At 44.3% G+C, this 19,337-nt stretch overlaps 1 protein-coding gene across 4 annotated transcripts in view; it reads left to right on the top strand.

The window, feature by feature from the left end:
• HEG1 (heart development protein with EGF like domains 1) overlaps positions 1-12,771 on the top strand; it is a 90,063-nt gene extending 77,292 nt beyond the window's left edge. For all 4 annotated transcript variants that reach the window (XM_016941815.4, XM_016941814.4, XM_516708.9 and 1 more), the window contains 3 exons: positions 517-604; positions 4,554-4,728; positions 7,664-12,771. In XM_016941815.4, coding sequence (XP_016797304.2) covers positions 517-604; positions 4,554-4,728; positions 7,664-7,813 — 413 coding nt within the window. In that variant the 3' untranslated portion in view covers positions 7,814-12,771. The remainder of the gene's footprint in view (positions 1-516; positions 605-4,553; positions 4,729-7,663) is intronic.
• The last annotated feature ends 6,566 nt before the right edge of the window (positions 12,772-19,337 follow it).

The following is a 19,337-nucleotide window of genomic DNA, read 5'->3' as shown; positions in this document are numbered from 1 at the left end:
AAAAAGGGAGCTTTTTGGCCGGGCGTGGTGGCTCATGCCTGTAATCCCAGAACTTTGGGAGGCTGAGGCAGGTGGATCACGAGGTCAGGAGATTGAGACCATCCTGGCTAACACAGTGAAACCCTGTCTCTACTAAAAATACAAAAAATTAGCCGGGCCTGGTGGCACGCACCTGTAGTCCCAGCTACTTGGGAGGCCGAGACAGGAGAATCGCTTGAACCCAGGAGGCGGAGGTTGCAGTGAGCTGAGATTGCACCACTGCACTCCAGCCGGGGCGACAGGGTGAGACTCTGTCTCAGAAAACAACAACAACAACAACAAAAAAAAACTTTTCTCAATATGGAGAGCCTTGGAGATAGCCATTGAGGATCCCTTGCCAGAGAGTAGGAAGTTGTAGGCGAGGGCACCCCTCAAGGCAGGGTGGTGACTGTAGAGTCAGGGGAGACCATTCTTGAGAACTCACTCATTCCTTCATTACCTCCAGCCAATATGCTTTTTTGTTTGTTTTACGTTTAGCCTATCAGCTTATCACTGTGGTGATCGCAGCCGCGGGAGGTGGGCTCCTGCTCATCCTAGGCATTGCACTGATTGTTACCTGTTGCAGGTAAGTGATGAGGGTTCAGATTCCAATCCCGTTCCTTTGCCTGTGCTATACAAGGGTCAGTTTGTATTCTTTTACAGGATACTTGAGATGGTTCACAATATTAAACCATAATGTGTGACTAACCCATTTTTAAAAAAGGAGAAAGGGAATTCACGATAGTTGGTGCCTGTGAGGAAAAAGAAGGGGAGTAAATGGAACTTCATTTTCTTTATTAGAAAAGAATAGCTGAAAGCACAAGCAGGAAATGAAAAAAGAAATAAACTGGGCTTCATCAGAATTAAAAACTTTTGTACTCCAAAGGACACTATCAAGAAAGTGAAAAGACAACCCATACTTGCAAATATGGGTTGCATGAGAAAATACTTGCAAATTATGTGTCTAATAAGGGACTTGTATCTAGAATATAGAAGGAACTCTTACAACTCAACAACCTAATTTTAAAACTGGACAAAAACTTGAATAGACATTTCTTCAAAGAAGAGATACAGATGGCCAATAAGCACATTGTCTTAGTCCATTTTGTGTTGCTGTAAAGGAATACCTGAGGCTGGGTATATTAGTCCATTTTTACACTGCTGATAAAGACATGCCCAAGACTGAGCAATCTGCAAAATAAAGAGGTTTAATGGACTTACAGTTCCACGTGGCTGGGGAAGCCTCACAATCATGGTGGAAGGCAAAGAGGAGCAAGACATGTCTTACGTGAATGGCAGCAGGCAAAGAGAGAGCTTGTGCAGGGAAACTCCCCCGTATAGAACCATCAGATCTCATGAGACTCATTTACTATCATGAGAACAGCATGGGAAAGACCCACCCCCATGATTCATCCATCTCCCACCAGGTCCCTCCCACAACACGTGGGAATTCAAGATGAGATCTGGATGGGGACATAGCCGAACCATATCAATGGGTAGTTTCTAAAGAAAAAGGTTTATTTGGCTCACAATTCTGATGGCTGCAAATTTTGAGATTGGGCGTCTGTATCTGGTGAGGGCCTCAGGCTGCTTCCACTCCTGGAGGAAGATGAAGGGAGCCACCTGATGAGAAAGAAAGCAAGAGGTGGGGGGCTAGGGGAGAGGTATCAGGCTCTTTTGAACAACCAGCTTTCCCAGGAAAGGTATTAGTCCTTTCATGAGAGATCTGCCCTCATGGCCCAGACACCTCCCTGTAGGCCCCATCCCCCAGCACCTCCACACTGGGGATTAAATTTCAGCATGAGACTGGGTGGGGACAAACTATATCCCGATCATGGCACACACGAAAAGATGGTCAACATCATTAGTCACCTAGGAAATGCAAATCGAAACCACCATGAGACACCACTTCACACCCATTAAGATGGCTATTAAAAAAAAAAAAAGAAAACAGCTGCTGGGCACAGTGGCTCAGCCTGTAATTCCAGCACTTTGGGAGTTCGAGGCGAGTGGATCACTTCAGGTCATGAGTTCAAGACCAGCCTGGCCAACATGGTGAAACCCTGTCTCCGCCAAAAATATAAAAAATTAGCTGGGTGTGGTGGTGCATGCCTGTAATCCCAGCTACTCGGGAGGCTGAGGCAGGAGAATTGCTTGAACCTGGGAGGCAGAGGTGCAGTGAGCTGAGATCATGCCACTGCACTCCAGCCTGGGTGACAGAGCCAGACTCCGTCTCAAACAAAACAAAACAAAACAAAAAAACACCTAGAAAATAACAAGCATTGGTGAGGAAGTGGAAAAATCAGAATCCCCCATACACTGCTAGTGGGAATGTAAAATGGTGCAGCCGCTTTGAAAAAGTCTGAAAGTTAAAGACAGAGTTACCATTGGACCCAGCACTTCCACTCTTAGGTATAGCAAGAGAAGTGAAAAGGTATACTCACACAAAAACTTCACGTGAATGTTCACAGCAACATTATTTACAATAGCCAAAAGGTGAAAACTCTACCAATGTTTGTCAATGGATAAACAAAATGTGATATATTTCTACAATGGAATATGATTCCAGCATAAACTGAATGAAGTACTGATACATACTATAACATGGGTGAACCCTGAAAATACGCTAAGTGAAACAAGCCAGTCCCAAAAGACCACCTACTGTATGATTCTATTTATATGACTTATCTGAAATAGGCAAACCTAATAGAGTTGGAAAGTAGATTAATGGTTGTCTAGGGCCAGAGTGGTGGGGAAAAGGGGAGAATTGGAAGATGGTGGCTAAGGGGTATGGGGTTTCTTCTTGGGGTGATGAAACTGTTCTAAAATTGTGATGATGGTTGCACAAGTCTGAATATGCCAGAAACCATTAAATGAGTGAATTGTATGATATGTGAACTGTTTCTCAGTAAAGCTATGTACAGAAAGAGAAGCAGACAAAGAAAGATGAAATATTTTTGCAGTAGAGAAGTTGTAGCAGCAATGTGGGATGCTTTGGGCTTCCTGGAAGCCACTGAGATTGGGTTTCTATTGGAAAAGGAAGAGAAAGGAGGAAATTGATTCCCCTTCCCTGTGATGATCTATTCAGATAAGGGAAAATTATGACCTCTGACTTAGATGATAATAATGGCAGGAATTATCTAGATGTAACAGATGGGGGGAACCTCCCAAAATAGCTAGTTATCTTTTCTACCGTTGACATAAAGGACATTTTAAGATATCCTCTGTCTTCAAAAAGGCAGCAGAGAGCAATGTGCCCTAACTGCCCAACTAGGAATGCAGGCCTTATGGTATAGCCTTTGCCTATTATTTTCCAAATTGCCATCAAATCATCAAAGATAAACCATATGAGTGGAAATAAACTTCAGGGGATGAGACTAGGAATGGTTACCTAGAGGGACATAACCTGAGCGCTCAAGGGACAGAAGCCTCATATTTGCTATGTGTTCTGTACTGTGTGGTGTACCCATTTGGGGAAGGAGCCTGTGCCTGCTGGCTCCTGAGAAGAGAAGGTAGTTGTGCATGAGTATGTCATTGTCTGAGCCCAGGTACCCCACCCACCAGGAAGCAACACAGTGGCAGGTCTGTTCCCAACTTCCACAAAGAGCCAGCACCTAAGCCACATGCTAGACATTTGGTTTTATGACCCTGAGTCACTTTTTGCTTTCCCTAGAAAACTTATTTGTAGTTTAGTGTGGTAGAAAGAAAAAGATTTCAGATTATCCTATCTGTGACAAATATAATTTAAAATTTCTGATCCTGGACCGGTTAGATAGGTGAAGAACACAGATTCCAACAATTTGCAGTCAGTGAGATCTCACGAGTAGCATTTCTGTAACCTGCTGAAATGAGAATTTGTACAGGTGTATAAATAGGTGGGCTTTTTCATAAACAAACCATTCTGTTTTTATGACTTGTGAAATATTTGCTTCGTGTAGTAGAAAGAGCACTGCCCGGAGAGTTGGAGGCCTGAATTCTAGTTCCAAACCTTCTAGTAGCAAAAGGTGACCCAGAGGACAAGTCAGGTCTCTTTACTGAGCTGCAGCTGCCCCATCCTATCCCCAGAGCTCCTGATTCAGTCAATCTGGGGGAGACCCAGACTCTTCCCATGTAAATTCTGATGCTTGGGCAGCTTGGGATCCACTGGACTAGAATGAGTCTAAGGGCCCCTCTGGCTCCAGCATTCTGTGGATTTATGACCCTTGTTTTCCTGGCCACCCCCAAGACACAGTGATCTCTGTCCTGTAGAAGAGTCTAAATCTGCCCTATTGCTGCTGTTTTTGTCCCCCTACCCCCTGATAATCTGGCCCCTTTGGGTTGGAAGAATTTTTGTATCTTTTTTTGCACCTAACTGCATATTTACTTGTTGTAGGCAAATACCAAATAACAACAATAATAATACTACTCAGTGGGCAGCTACAAATAAATATAATGGTAGCTTTCAGTTGAATTTACATTATAAAATCATAGTTGGTGCTTTCACAGTATCACTTCTTTACAGAATTGAGCTTTACAAATATTTTTGTATCCCACAGAAAGAATAAAAATGACATAAGCAAACTCATCTTCAAAAGTGGAGATTTCCAAATGTCCCCATATGCTGAATACCCCAAAAATCCTCGCTCACAAGAATGGGGCCGAGAAGCTATTGAAATGCATGAGAATGGAAGTACCAAAAACCTCCTCCAGATGACGGATGTGTACTACTCGGTGTGTATTCCTGTGTCAGGATGACCCCAGGGCCCCCGGTTCCTCTGAGAAGTAAAGGAATTCTGTTTTGTTGTAGTAAAAGCATTACAGTTAGTTAAGGGTTAAAGAGTAGTGGCATGAACCTCTGATTTACTAGTCAGTTTACCTACAGTCTATTTGCATGGTACTTATCAGTGTTGCTATTGAGGTATGAAGGATATTTCCATAAAGCACATTATATTTATGTGGTTGTAGCAGTAACCCTCTTGTTACTAAACTTGGCTTTTAAGTTATAGGAATGGAAACTGAAAGGTAGAGCAAGAATTTAGTGATATTTAGCCTTTGGCCCTTTCATTTTTATCTCCTGTCTGCCATGCTTACCTTGTGTGGTTAGGTACTTAAAACTAGAGGATTGGTGGCTGGGCACAGTGGCTCACACCTGTAATCCCAGCACTTTGGGAGGCCGAGGTGGGCAGATCTTGTGAGTCCAGGAGTTTGAGACCAGCCTGGGCAACATGGTGAAATCATGTCTCTACAGAAACCATGCTCATCTCTACAAAAAATTAGCCTGGCATGGTGGTGCTTGCCTGTGGTTCCAGCTACTTGAGAGGCTAAGATGGGAGGATTGCTTGAGTTGGGGAGGCAGAGGTTGCAGTGAGCCAAGATTGCACCACTGTACTCCAGCCTGGGCAACAGAGTGAGATCCTATCTCAAAATAATAATAATAATAATAATAGCAATAAACAACAACAACAACAACAAAACCAACTAGGGGGTGGGGAAAAGGTTTAAAGAGAACAACAATTCAATGTCGTCCTCAACAAGCACTTCTCAGGTTTAGAATATTGTATACTCAGTAGGCCTTTAATAATTTGCTATGTCCAGCCTGGACTGCATCATTTGGAAAGGTAGGAGACAACCTTGAACCCTTGCTGCCTTTCTCCCATATTGAATTTAACCTGTGTCATATTCCTGTAAACTGCCCAGCTCATTTCATATCACTGTATCAACCATAAAGCAAACACGAACAGGCGTATCTGAGCTGAAAAGTAAATGGTTATCAGGTGACTTCTCGTGCCATGTGGAGCTGTTTGAGGAATAGCAATAAACCTTGCCCCGTGGGGACTTAATGGTGTTAGACAATCTTGTGACAGAAACCATAATTCCTCTGGTTGCTGTGGCAATTAACCATGGGGATGCAGACTTTGGATGGGAGGGACAAGTTTGTTCATGCTAAGAAGCTGTTTATTTCCATAGACTCTTTTTGGAAAATTTGAACCTAGAGGAAGAACAAAAAGTTATAAATAAGGAAAAAAACATAAAAGAGATACAAACTTAGCTCTAGCAAAAATATTCCCATTGATATTTCTGCATTGGGCTTTGTTTCTCTGTTTATCAGGAAAGTCCTTTTCCTTTACTAACTGAAGCTATAACTGAGCTGGTATTTTACGCCGGTGTGTCCCCACACTCTCATCCTTTACTCGGGACTCCTCAGCCCCAGCACGGTTCAATAACTAGCAACAAACAGGCCTGTGGCATCATAGGAACCAACTTCACTGCATGTTTCCATGGTATTAAATAGTTACCTTAAATAAACGTAGTCAAGAATGTAAATGAACCCCATCTTTATTCCAAAAATAGCAGGCTGGCCAGGCACAGTGGCTCATGCCTATAATCCCTGTAATCACTTTGGGAGGCCAAGATCGGGGGATTGCTTGACCCTAGGAGTTCAAGACCAGCCTGGGCAACATGGTGAGACCCTGTCTCTACAAATTTTTTTCTTTTTTTAATTAGCCAGGCATGGTGGTGGACCCCTGTACATCCAGCTACTCAGGAGGCTAAGGCAGGAGGATCACTTAAGCCCAGGAGGTCAAGGTTACAGTGAACAGTGTTTGTGCCATTGCACTCCAGGCTGGGCAATAGAGCAAGACCCTGTCTCAAAAAAAAAAAAAAAAAAAAAGGCCGGGCGCAGTGGCTCACGCCTATAATCCCAGCACTTTGGGAGGCCAAGGCAGGTGGATCACGAGGTCAAGAGATCGAGACCATTCTGGCTAACATGGTGAAACCACGTCTCTACTAAAAATACAAAAATTAGCTGGGCTTGGTAGCGTGCACCTGTAGTCCCAGCTACTCGGGAGGTTGAGGCAGGAGAGTACCTCAAACCCAGGAGGCAGGGGTTGCAATGAGCCGAGATTGCGCCACTGCACTCCGGCTTGGCGACAGAGTGAGACTCCATCTAAAAAAAGAAAGAAAAAGGAAAAGAAAAGAAAAGAAAGAAAGAAAGAGAGGGAAAGGTAAAAAAAGAAAAAGAAAGAAAGGGAAAGGAGAAAGGAAAGGAAGGAGGAAAAGAAAAAGAAAGAAGGAAAAAAATAGCGGGCTGAGCAGTCTGTAGAGGCAGAGCCTAAGCTTAGGGCATGAAACTGTCACCTGGGTAGACAAGCTGTTCCACACAGTGGGCTCAGGTGTCGTCCAGGTGATTCCCACATTGGGCTCTCCTGCAACTCATTTATGATACATAGTAGCTAGTATTTTATTTCTGCCAAGAAATAATTTACCTTTGGTGCTACTATGAAGGCCTCCTCAAAGTAGCGGGCTACTCTTATTCCCAGGGAGCCTTTTTTTGAGATCCAACTGGTCACTTGAGGATTGCTGTTGGCCTCCTGGTTTGGGGTCCTAACTCCACCTGCAACTAGATGGTCGTAGGACCTTATAAAGGTCAGTTCCTCCATTTGCATCAGTTGCCTTCTGCATGGTTGCTGGGACAGGAAGGATTAAAGTGGGTTGTGCTCCAGAGAGAAAGATACTTTTAAAAAATTAGAAATAATTGGTAGAACCACATCATACAGGAGAAACCCAGATCTTTTCTTACATTGGTCTAAAATCATTGGGATTTAACACTGTAATTTAAACCCAAGAATGATAAATTGACTTTTCTTCTTTTCTCTTTGGCAACCAGCCTACAAGTGTAAGGAATCCAGAACTTGAACGAAACGGACTCTACCCGGCCTACACTGGACTGCCAGGATCACGGCATTCTTGCATTTTCCCCGGACAGTATAACCCGTCTTTCATCAGTGATGAAAGCAGAAGAAGAGACTACTTTTAAGTCCAGGAGAGAGAGGGACTCATTGCTCTGAGCCAGTCACCTGGGACCTCTGCTCAGAGGACCGCACCAGGAGGCTGCGCCCAGGATTTGTCGGGAGCCACGCTGAGTGGCAAGCAGGAAGAGGGACAGGCATGCGGGGCGTGACCACAGTGGAGGAGACAGGTGGATGTGGAACCACAGGCTGCTCATTCAGCACCTTTGTTGTTACTGTGAACGTGAATGTGGGCCAGTATCAAGAGAGTCTCTCTGAGTGACTGCACCATGGCACTGGCACCAGGGCGACTATTAGCCAGGGCAGACCACTAGACATCAGTGCAGGGACCTGGTTTTCCCTTCGTTTGCACTTTAGTAAATTGGGTGGGAGGTTTCCTTTTGGATCTGTTTCGAGACTGTTCCAGAAAGAAGGCTTCCTTTCCCGAGACACTTCCATAGGCAGCAATTTGGTGATTCATTTGCAGCAAAATACTGGCTTGTTAATTATTTTCCTGCCCAGCGCCTGCGTGCTAAACAACAGATGAGGATGAGTGTACCACTGAAGTCTGAAGATGTCACCATTGAACGGACAGTGTTTTCATATGTTTCTAGGTTGTCTTATGCTACAGTTTCCAAGCCAGCCCCCACAGTGAGGAAATGTGTGAGGCACCGCACACAACTGCAATGTGTTTTTTAAGTCAAGGTGACACATGTATTTAAGATTTTTTTTTTTTAATCTCTTTGCAGTTAAATCTCACTTTTTCAAACAAGCCTGGATCAGGGCAAAACAACTTATATTTGGTTTTAGCTGGAGGCTCAGCAGGCAGATTGCAGGCAGGGGGGCACTTTTCATCCATGAGGGCCCAGCCTGGGGCCTGGGACTCTGATCACCATTGTGGAGGCCAGAGGCAGCTGCGTATGGAGGAGAAATGTCAAACTGAACGCAGGTTTCACCACTCTAGGAAAGCAGCTTGTTGAGCCCCTGCAGCTGGATGTGGTTAGAGGGATGGGCTGAATAGGCAGGTTAGATTTCCTGCATCAACAGTGCTTTGGGAAGCTGCGTGGATTCCTGAGGAAGAACAGGGAGCCGAGATGGAGCCACACATGAGTTTGCTCACCGGCTACTGCAGCACTTTGTACCCAGAATCTCATGTCCACAAACCCCATGTAAACTTTCAACCACTCAAGCCTGTTTATTCGGCTGAAGAAATAACTTTTTTTTCTCACCCAGTCATTTGTACCTCTTCATATGGCTGTGTCGCACCCTCCAGAAACGTGGTTATACTTCCAGTCCGTGTGGGAGAACTGAAGACTTCCGGTTGGTCGAGGAACTGAGGGTTGACCTTCGGGAAGGAAGTTCCACTCATCTTATTTATTATGCCTGTGATGTGGGTCCTGCCAGGGAGACATCCAGTACTCAGTGTCTTTAATTGCCACCTGGGGAACTGTGTTTATTGGCCTTCTTTGGGGCATCCTGGTTTGGGATGAAGTGAGGGGAATACAGAGGTAAAAGAATTGTCTCCACCCTGAAGCGGGGAGTCCCGCTTCACATTTCTGGAAATGGTGCAGCCACTGGGGACAGTTCTGCCCCGGGCATGGTTGTTTCTTCAAGGTCCTCTAAATATAATCCCTATTCTTACATAATCCTTGGCCCTGATGGTTTTAAGCAAGAACTCCTGTGTCCCGTGGTCTCCACCACTCACCATCACCCTGCTGTAGCAAGAGTCCTAGTCAGGGGAGGTGCATTTTAGTAGTTAAATTGCACTCATCCATGAGATAAATAAAAGGAGAACTGTTTTTATCAGTGGAGGCTAACCTAAAATTTCAAAGTGTCGCCTTTTTGAAAGCTTGGGCCTCTCTCGCTGTAGAACCAATGGCCCTTTGTGGCTCACGGCCTCGCATCTAACTGGAGAGTTCTGAGCTCCTGCAGCTCATCTGAGCCCACAGACTAGGCTTCTTGGCTCCTTCCGCAGCATGCCTGCTCACCCCCAGAACCCGCAGCTGTGGGAAGAGCCATGTAGGGAGGCTATTCCCAGGCATACACTTCCACTGCCTTCAGCTGACGTCACAGCTGACAAATCATCTCCTCTATCGGAGCCAGAAGACTTCAGCTCCACAAAATGAAGTGTTCTGTCCTGAAAACATTCTTGGGAAGAATCCCAACATCGAGAAAACGGTGTCCTGTGAGTTCCAACAATGCTTCTTGTTCATGGGTTTCTTCCGTATGGAGTGGATTAAGAGTGTTTTATTTTGTTGTTTTAACTGAGAAAAAAAGGAGGCACCCACAAGGTTGAGGTCACACAGTCTCCACAGTTTCCAGGAGGCGTTTGGGTGTGGGGAAGGCACCTCCAGAGCATGAGGCTCTAAGAGGACATGAGTAAAGCATGTCTGTGACCCAGTGAGGAAGGGAGAGGCCAGCTGCACTCCTGCACGGGGTTCCTAGCTGCAGAAGGGTCCCGCCTAGGCCAAGGGGAAACACCTGATAGCAGAAGAGGCCTGGATGCACACCTGGCACGCGGAGGCTCTCCGCCCAGACACAGTGCTCCATGTCAGCCCCTGCACCTGGGGTGTGTGATTCATGTGCACAGATGCCACAATCCTGCACCAATATCCCACAGATGGGGGAAGGTGAGAGGAAGGGGGAAGGTGAGAGGAAGGGGCAAGTGATGTGTAACAGCTCAAGAGATGCTTAAACCTCCATAGAGAGGAGCCAGGCGCAGGGGCATCTGTGTGTCCCGTCACACACTGCAGCAGGGAAGGGTGGCTGGCTGGCTCCCTGGCATCAGTGGTTTGGTTTAAGCTCCAGAGGGTCTTATTCCATTGTCTTTTCCTCTGCCCCTTGAGCCAGCCTAAGGCCCTGGAGTCTGTTTCTTTAGGCGGATGAACTGACATGCTCCTACCATGACCAGGCTCTGGGCAAGGCTCCTCACAGTATCCTTGAGAGGTGGGCATGGAAGTGCCCATTTCTCAGGTACAGAAACCTTCAGAGAGGATAAATAGCTTGCCCTGTAGAAGCGGGACTGAAACCCTTGTCTGCCTGACTCCCCCAGCTACTCTGCCCACTGTAGCCCCCTGCCTTACTGTCCTGGCACACCCCTCACCATCCTGTATACCTTAAATATCAGAGGGCAAGAGAGAAAGGGCTTTAAAGATAAGTTATTTTTTTAAGGAACCTTAATATTATTTTTAAGAAGTAACCAAATTAATGACGTGAAATGCAAAAAAAAAATGCTGACTACCCTTTTGAAAATGTGCTTTCAGATTGGTTTTTATATGTATTTCTTAGACACTTGTCATTAAGAAAATAGTGGCTGGCTTGTGCTCAGCAAGAAGCACACTGGCACGTGGCTTTGGTATAGGAAGTGGAAGGCAAGGACCTGGGTTTCTGACAAGTGCAGTCAGACATACACATCCATCTGAGAGTTGCTTGCCTTGTTCCCATGGTAAGGCCATGGCTCCTACATACTGGAAGCATATTTTTGTGAACTGTTTTCAGAATTGGGAACATATTCAGTGGAATGTCTTAAACGCTGACACATCTTCCTCCTTTGAGGGGAAGTATATTTTCAGAAGCAGCTAAGACATTTAGAGCCAAAATTGCTGATAGGTGGTTCAGTCAAGTTGGCTGATGGCATCTGAGGTCAAAAACTAAGATGTGACGATTGAGTTCTTAAAGAGGTAACTCTTAAAGTGGGCCCAAGGGAGAAGACAGCATCTTTGGACTCCTAGGCTGGATGGCTACCCAAGAATATGCCGTTGAAGGATGACACCTATTCAGATGTGAAAGTTCCCAGGGCAGGCACCTTTGGGTCACCCATCACGTGTGGCTTTTTGGTGCCTGCGTGAAACTGTGTTGCCCCCTGGTGAGATGCCCGGGTGTCCTGTAAGCCGATTTAACTCTGCCTGAGGAAGAGGAGCTGTCCACTCCAGTTGCCCTTGGCTAAGTTTAGCCTAACACACCCAAAGTTAGGGTTTTGACCCATAGTTCTAAAATACACAAATTTTGAGACTACAGCACTTCTTTGGAAAGAGGAAGAATGCAAAGTTCAGTATTTCAATACTTTGTATTTTACTTGAAATTACCCTTAGTAGCATCTTTTTTTTCCTATCTGAAAGCTTTTGTGTGGATGAGAAGGGACATTTCATTTCCTCCCTTAACAAAGTGTCATTCTGAGGTTCTCATGTGTGTTTTTGGAAATAGAGATACTGGTTTTGTAGAGTTTGCCTTTGGGTATGTTTTCTTTTTTTCTTAAATCTCCAAGGAAGAGAACTGACTAAAATAGTAGGAACATGAAAGTATTAAATGCCAATTAATTTGTTGTAGTAAAGTATCTTCATTAGCGTTATACTCCATCATATCTGGTGTAAACTGCTCACAGAAAACCCTATGAAACCAAAGGGGGACCATTCAGGTCTAAAAAGAGACAGGTCCGAGACTGGGTCTGTCACCTGGGCATTTTCAAAGAGGACGTTTTGAAGAATTTGCATATTCAGATTTTTAAAATGCACTTAACATACTTCATTACAGATTTCTTGGGTAGGGAGGATGGGATAGGCCAGGGATGGGATGGAATCAGTTCTGCCTGGGAAACTAATCCGACTCATTTACCTTTCTGTATTAACCTTGGCCTGTCCTAAAAAGAGAACAACTGTTTCATCATGAGTTGCTCTGAGTTTTGTTAATGTTTGTGTTGGTGGATTGACGGTTAAATGAAGCATTTAGCTGGAATATGAACTTTGGGAGTTTTCATGTTGTCCTGGATTTCTCTTTGTAAACCTTTAAACCTTAGCCCCTGGTTGATTGTGTTAAACCCATTATGAGAGTGTTATTTAAAGTTGTATTATAATTGCAACCTCCACTAATTATTCAGTACTGTAGCAGCAAAGTATTATTTGTAAGAATTTGGTTATTTTTATACTTATATCCACTCTAAGTCTGGCGTTCTAGTCAGTAAAATGATGCAATAAAATTAATATCATTTTCATTGTGTGTTTTCCTCTTAATAACAAGAAAACCAGACCAGAATGCAACAAGTTACCAGTTGTACAGTGAACTTCCACATGGCAAATGTGGAAGCTGAGTCATTTCTGTATTCTCAGTGCCCAGCACTGGGGAAGTACACTTTTGATGATGGATGGGTGGACAAACAGACCTAAATGGCAGGAAGCCAAACTTAGATACAGCACCTGCTTTTGTTTACGTGAATTGGAGACCATAAGTGTGACCAATTCAGATACTTACAATTCCCTCCTCAATGTCTCCCACTACCCCTTCCATGCCAACTCTTCATGTGCTGGAGGAGAGGGGAAAGTAAGCCTATGTGTGCTCTGGTGGGGAGAATCTGCAGAACTTTAAGATGGTGGGCCATGGATCTTACACTCATGGTGGCCGAGGGATGTGGCTGCCTGTTTAGATATACGTTCGTGAATGAATTGCTTCCTTGGATGCCTTGCAGGTCAGGGATGATGAGCCTCTCATATGCTTTATGGCAAAAACCTTGGCACTGGGGGAGGCCAATAATGGCAGTTTGGGGCAGGAAGGTGACCTTTTGGCAGGTTGGATCAGGGCTATGGCCTTCCAAATGAATGGAGGTGGCCAGTAGCACTCTTCTCTCCTGAGCCAGCCCCACCCACTCAGCTCTCCCTTCCCCACAGCTCACAATCCCAACTGAGGTCTGAGCAGGAACCCAGGACTGACCCCTTTCTTGTTCCCCCTCAGCTTAGGCAGACTCATAAACATCGCATCATTTCCAGACCTTCTCTCCCCTCATACTAATTTTTGTTTGTATTTTATTTTTAAATTGTGTATATTTAAGGTATACAACATGATGTTTTGAAATACACAGTGAAATGGCTATTATAGTCAAGCAAATTATTGTATCTATCATCTCATTGTTACGTGTGTCTGTGTGTGTGGTAAGAGCACCTAAAATCTATTCTCTTAGCAAATGTTCAGTATACAACACAGTATTACTAACTATGGTACTCAGACCGTACATTACATCTCCAGGCTGATACATCTTACATAACTGCAAGTATGTACCCTTTGATCTATTTCTCCCCATTTCTGTGCCCTCCCACCGTTCTACTCTCTGTTTCTATGAGTTCAACTTTTTTTAGATTCCACATGTAAGTGAGATCATTCAGTGTTTGTCTTTCTGTGCCTGGCTGATTTCACTTAGCATAATGACCTCCAGGTTCCTTGTTGCCCACATTGTTGCAAATGGCAGGATCTCTGTTTTTAATACTGAATAATATTCCACATGTGGTAATACGCAACACAGTTTCTTTATCCATTCATCTGTTGATGGGTACTTAGGTTGTTTCTATATTTTGGCTATTGTGAATAATGCTGCACCCTGGTGATTGTTTTGAATCTAAAATGGAAGGAACTTCTGTGCATGATAAGCTGGCCTGAGTGCTTTATCCTACTTGTGCCACTGACCGGGCAACACAGAACCTCCACCTCAGGCTTTGATTACCAGCAAGTAAAGAGCTAAAAAGTGGTTTTAAACTGTTGGGCTAAACCTCAGCAATGTGCAATGAGCCATTTTCCAGTTGCTTGGGAAGTAAAAGGTAAGGGGCACAATACATAGATCATACAGGTCAGAGTCCTCTCCCGTACTGGATATTGAACAGCTGTGGCAGCTTTCAGTTCCTAGGGCTGGATTGTGGTAGCCACTTGGCACAGTGAGCAGGAACTTCAAGTCAGAAAGATAAAAAGATGCCAGGAGTAAAGGTATTTATGTCGATGTGTATTGACCCCATAAATACTTGCAGCACCATCAGCTGGTACAAGACACTCTCCAGCCATTTTGTGGCTGTTTTCCCAGATCATGATGTCAGGCCTAAGAGGCTGCCCAGTTCTCTGAGCCTCAGTGTCCTGATCAGTAAAGTGGGGATAATAATCATTGCCTCACAAAGTTCTCATGAGGGTTAAAGGGGAGAACTCACAGGAAAACACTATGAGTGTTTCCTATGATTTTAATATAAATCAACATAAATATCTTTACCCCTGGGATCTTTTTATCTTTCTGACCTGAAGTTCCTGCTCTCTGTGCCAAGTGGCTACCACAATCCAGCCCTAGGAATTGAAAACTATGAAGAAATAGCACATTGGTTCTCTTCAATAGGTCCCTCCTGTTACCAAAAGAAGGAAAGATGCCACTGTGGGAAGCCGAGGTGGGAGAATCGCTTGAAGCCAGGAGTTCAAGACCAGCCTGGACAACAAAGCAAGACTCTGTCTCTACAAATTTTTTTTTCTTTAAATTAGCCAGGCATGGTGGCTCATGCCTGTAGTCTCAGCTACTCAGGAGTCTGAGGCTGGAGGATCGCTTGAGTCCAGGAGTTCAAGGCTGCAGTGAGTTAGGATCAAGCCACTGTACTCCAGCTTGGGTGACAGAGTAAGACACCACTACCGCCAACAAAACAATAGCAACCACAAAATAGAGGAAAGACAGTTGCAGAATTGAACGTCATCTCCATACTGATATGCTAGTAACTCCCCCTGAAGACCGTGGACTTGTGGTCAAAATGTTCTAATATTTCCCCTTTGCTCCTTTTCCAACCTGTTTCCTATATCATCAAGGGATTAATGGGCTCAAAATCATAAATCCTGTGGGGATAGGAACCAATCCTATCCTTGTTAAATATTATCTTCTCAGTGCTTGGCACCTAGCAGGCATTCACTAAAACAAAGAATGAGTAAGTGGGCAGACCAATCAGCCAACAAAATAAATAAATCATGGCAATTAAAGATTCTGGAGCTCTAGCTCCTCTAGTAGCTGCAGGCTGATGACTGGCTGACGGTGGAAAAATATATAGCTATGACATATCACTGAACAGGAGCACTTAGCAAAGATCTCTTGTAGCAAAGCCCAGGCAAACATTTGTGGAGGAAACACTTTTAAAACACACTAGAAAGTCCTTTCCCTGGGGAATTGTGGAACTGTGCAATAGAATCTCACTCAGCAATTTAAAGGAACAAAGTACTACAACAGGCAATGACATAGATGAGTCTCAAAGTGTTGTGCTAAGTGAAAAAAGCTGGACACAAAAAGTCTCAAAGCAATATGCTAAGTGAAAAAAGCTAGACACAAAAAGGACACAAAAGGCTTTTCCATTTACATTACATTTGAGAAAAGATAAAACTATAGGAACAGGACACAGATGAGTGGTTGCCTGGAGGTGGAGGAGGAGATTTCTGCTATTTACCAAATACGTGTTGCTTTCTTCCTTCCAGGCGCATGGTAGGATGTACTTTTCTACCCTTTTGAAATGTGGCCACATGAGTTGCTTTGACCAAAGAAATGTAGATGGGAGTGAAATGTGTCACTTCTGGGAAGATACATTTTTTTTTTTTTTTGAGATGGAGTCTCATTCTGTTGCCCAGGCTGGAGTGCAATGGCATGATCTTGGCTCACTGCAACCTCTGCCTTTTAGGTTCAAGCAATTCTCCTGCCTCAGCCTCCTGAGTAGCTGGGAATACAGGCATGCGCCACCATGCCTGGCTAATTTTTTTGTTTTTTTTTTTAGTAGAGATGGGGTTTCACCACATTGGCCAGTCTGATCTCGAACTCCTGACCCTGTGATCCACATGCCTCAGCCTCCCAAAGTGCTGGGATTACAGGCATGATCCACCGCGCCCGGCCCCGGGAAGATGCTTTAAGAGCCCGTATATGATGGTCACTTCTCTAGTCTCAGCAATCATGGAAATATGTGCTGGGATGGAGCTGTTGGTGGTCTGGGACACTGACCACCTCAGATGAACATAGTGCCTTGCTGACCAGAGTTGGACTGGAATGAGAAATAAATGTTGTTATGATAAGGTACTGAGACTTAGGCATCACTTGACTTACTGCAGCATTGCTTAGCTGGAGTGCTGATGAGTACAGCTCTCCAAAAGTAACCCTAGTTACTACAGTTCATGCAAATTGTTTGATTCCTAGTTCAATGCCATGGGACACTTATGTTACCTTTTTTTTTTTTTTGAGACAGATGATTTTTTTTTTTGAGACGAGGTCTTATTATATTGCCCAGGATGAAGTGCAGTAGTACAATCACAGCTTGCTGTAGCCTCGAACTCGGCTCAAGTAATTCTCCCATCCCACCACAGCCTCCTGAGTAGCTTAGACTACAGGCGTGAGCCACCATACCCAGCTAATTTAAAAATAATTATAGAGATAAGATCTTGCCATATTGCCCAGGCTGGTCTTGAACTCCTGGCCTCAAGCAATCCACCTGCCTTGGCCTCCCGAAGTGTTGAGATTACAGGCATGAACCACCATGCCCAGCCCCATTTATGATTATCATTAACATTCTTCAACAAAGTTGTTTTAATTTGTTTTTAAAAATTTAAATCAGAAGCACTTATTGTGTGTCTAATATTTGCCAAAGCTGCTGTGTGAAGCTTTGTGATATGAGTGTGCTGTTGAACCAGAAGGACCTAGATTTGAAACTCACCTCTACTGCAGTGAGACCTTGATGAATATCTTAACCACTCCAGTCATTCGTTTCCTCCTCTATAACATAGAAGCAATGAACTAGAGAATTTAGACGTATGCTGAGGGATTGAATGATAGGATGTCTCTAAATTGTGTCTAAACGATAGGGTGCATCTGAGGGTCTGGGCCTGAAAGGAAGCAGGCGTGAGGAACTGTGTATTAGGCTCTGTGGCAGGCACACTTGAAGCAGCTGTCTTGTTACAGAACAGAAAAAACTAAAACATTAATTCCTCTGCCCTTCCCTCCTGCTTACTTCACAGTTGTGCAAGTAAGGCATTATCACTGTGATACTATTATCATCAATAAGATAAGAGCAGCTGGGTATGGTGGCTCACACCTGTAATCCCAGCAGTTTGGGAGGCCCAGATGGGAAGTTCGCTTGAGCCCAGGAATTCGAGACCACCCTGGCCAACATGGCAAAACCTTGTCTCTACAAAAAAATACAAAAGTTAGTCAGGCATGGTGGTGTGTGCATGTAGTTCCAGCTACTCAGGAGGCTGAGGTGGGAGAATCGCTTGAGCCCAGGAGGCGGAGGTTGTAGTGAGCCAAGATCATGCCACTGCACTCCAGCCTGGGCAACAGTCAGTCCCTGTCTTAAAAAAAAAAAAAAAAAGACAAAAGCTGTATTGAACAATACATCACAATTTGATAATCCATGTAGAACTCGATCTATATTTAGCCTGGTGATAATTAAGTTAATCAGGAGCAAGGTCCAAGTTTCCTGCCTGTCCATACCCACCACTCCCAATGTGGAGTCCCTTGTCCCTCATTTCCTTTCTGGTTGCTTCACATGTTGCACTGAGGCTAATTCCTTTATAAAGATCAAGGGACAGATTATAGCCATCTTAGCCTGTAAAATAGGAGCAGCTTCCCCTTTAATCAAAGTATCAGAATGTGAGACCTGGATAACTTTTTAGTGAGGTCATGTGGGCCAGGGCTTTAAAAATCCTGCTTATATATAGAGAGAGAGATGCTGATTCAGGAAGACGTTATCACTGGGCAGAGGCCATATGCATAAAATAAGTAGGGAGATTTTCTAAAAGCAATATTTACTCAATTTAAATGCTACCTCATTGATATGCGATAATGTCCTTTCTACATTTTTGGTAATAAAAATGTCCCTTATAATGGTGATAGAAGATGGTAGTTTTCTGTACCTACACTTAGTCAGCAGCTCCATGTCAGTCCCCTCCACAATCAATTTTTTTTTGACATGTCACTAATTTTTCTAAGCCTTTAAATCTATGAGCCACTAAAGTAGTCCAGTCCTGCCATGTTACAAAAGAGGATTTTCAGGCCCAGTGAGGCTGAATGACTTACCCAAAGTTTCCTAATGTCCCTGGTAGTATTTTCCCCAGCAGGACAGAAACATCCTCATATGGTGGGATAGAAGAATGCAGGCTTCACAGACAGATCTAGATGCAAATCCTGGGCTCAAATGAGCTACTTACTAGGATAGGACCTTGGCAAGACCATGGAATTCTCAGATCTTAGTTGTTGCTTTTGTTTGCTACTTTTAAAACCAGGACAGTTCTGGCATTAAAAGGAAGTCCTGGCCAGGCGCGATAGCTCACGTCTGTAATCCCAGCACTTTGGGAGGCTGAGGCAGGTGGGTCACCTGAGTTCAGGAGTTTGATACCAGCCTGGCCAACATGATGAAACCCTGTCTCTGCTAAAAATACAAAAAGTTAGCCAGGTGTGGTGGGCGGGTGCCTGTAATTCCAGCTACTCAGGAGGCTGAGGCAGGAGAATCGCTTGAACCTGGGAGGCAGAGGTTGCAGTGAGCCAAGATCGCACTACTGCACTCCGGCCTGGGCAACAAGAGCAAAACTCTCTCAAAAAAAAAAAAAAAAAAATTAAGTGAAGTCCCTTTCAAAGGGCAGAACCAGACTTCTTCACAGCAACATGCAAAGCCAGAAGGCAATGAGTCAACATCTATGAGGTTATTAATTTAATCATGAAAGCAATAGGCAGATTTTGTCCAACAGAAATGATTTTAGGGAACCTGGCATGCAAGGAAAACCACTCCACGGGGACATCTGCCAACT

This window comes from Pan troglodytes, chromosome 2, assembly GCF_028858775.2.
Source record: "Pan troglodytes isolate AG18354 chromosome 2, NHGRI_mPanTro3-v2.0_pri, whole genome shotgun sequence".
Lineage (NCBI taxonomy): Eukaryota > Metazoa > Chordata > Mammalia > Primates > Hominidae > Pan > Pan troglodytes.
Note: the sequence above shows the minus strand (reverse complement) of the source record. Positions and strands in the feature narration are given on the sequence as shown.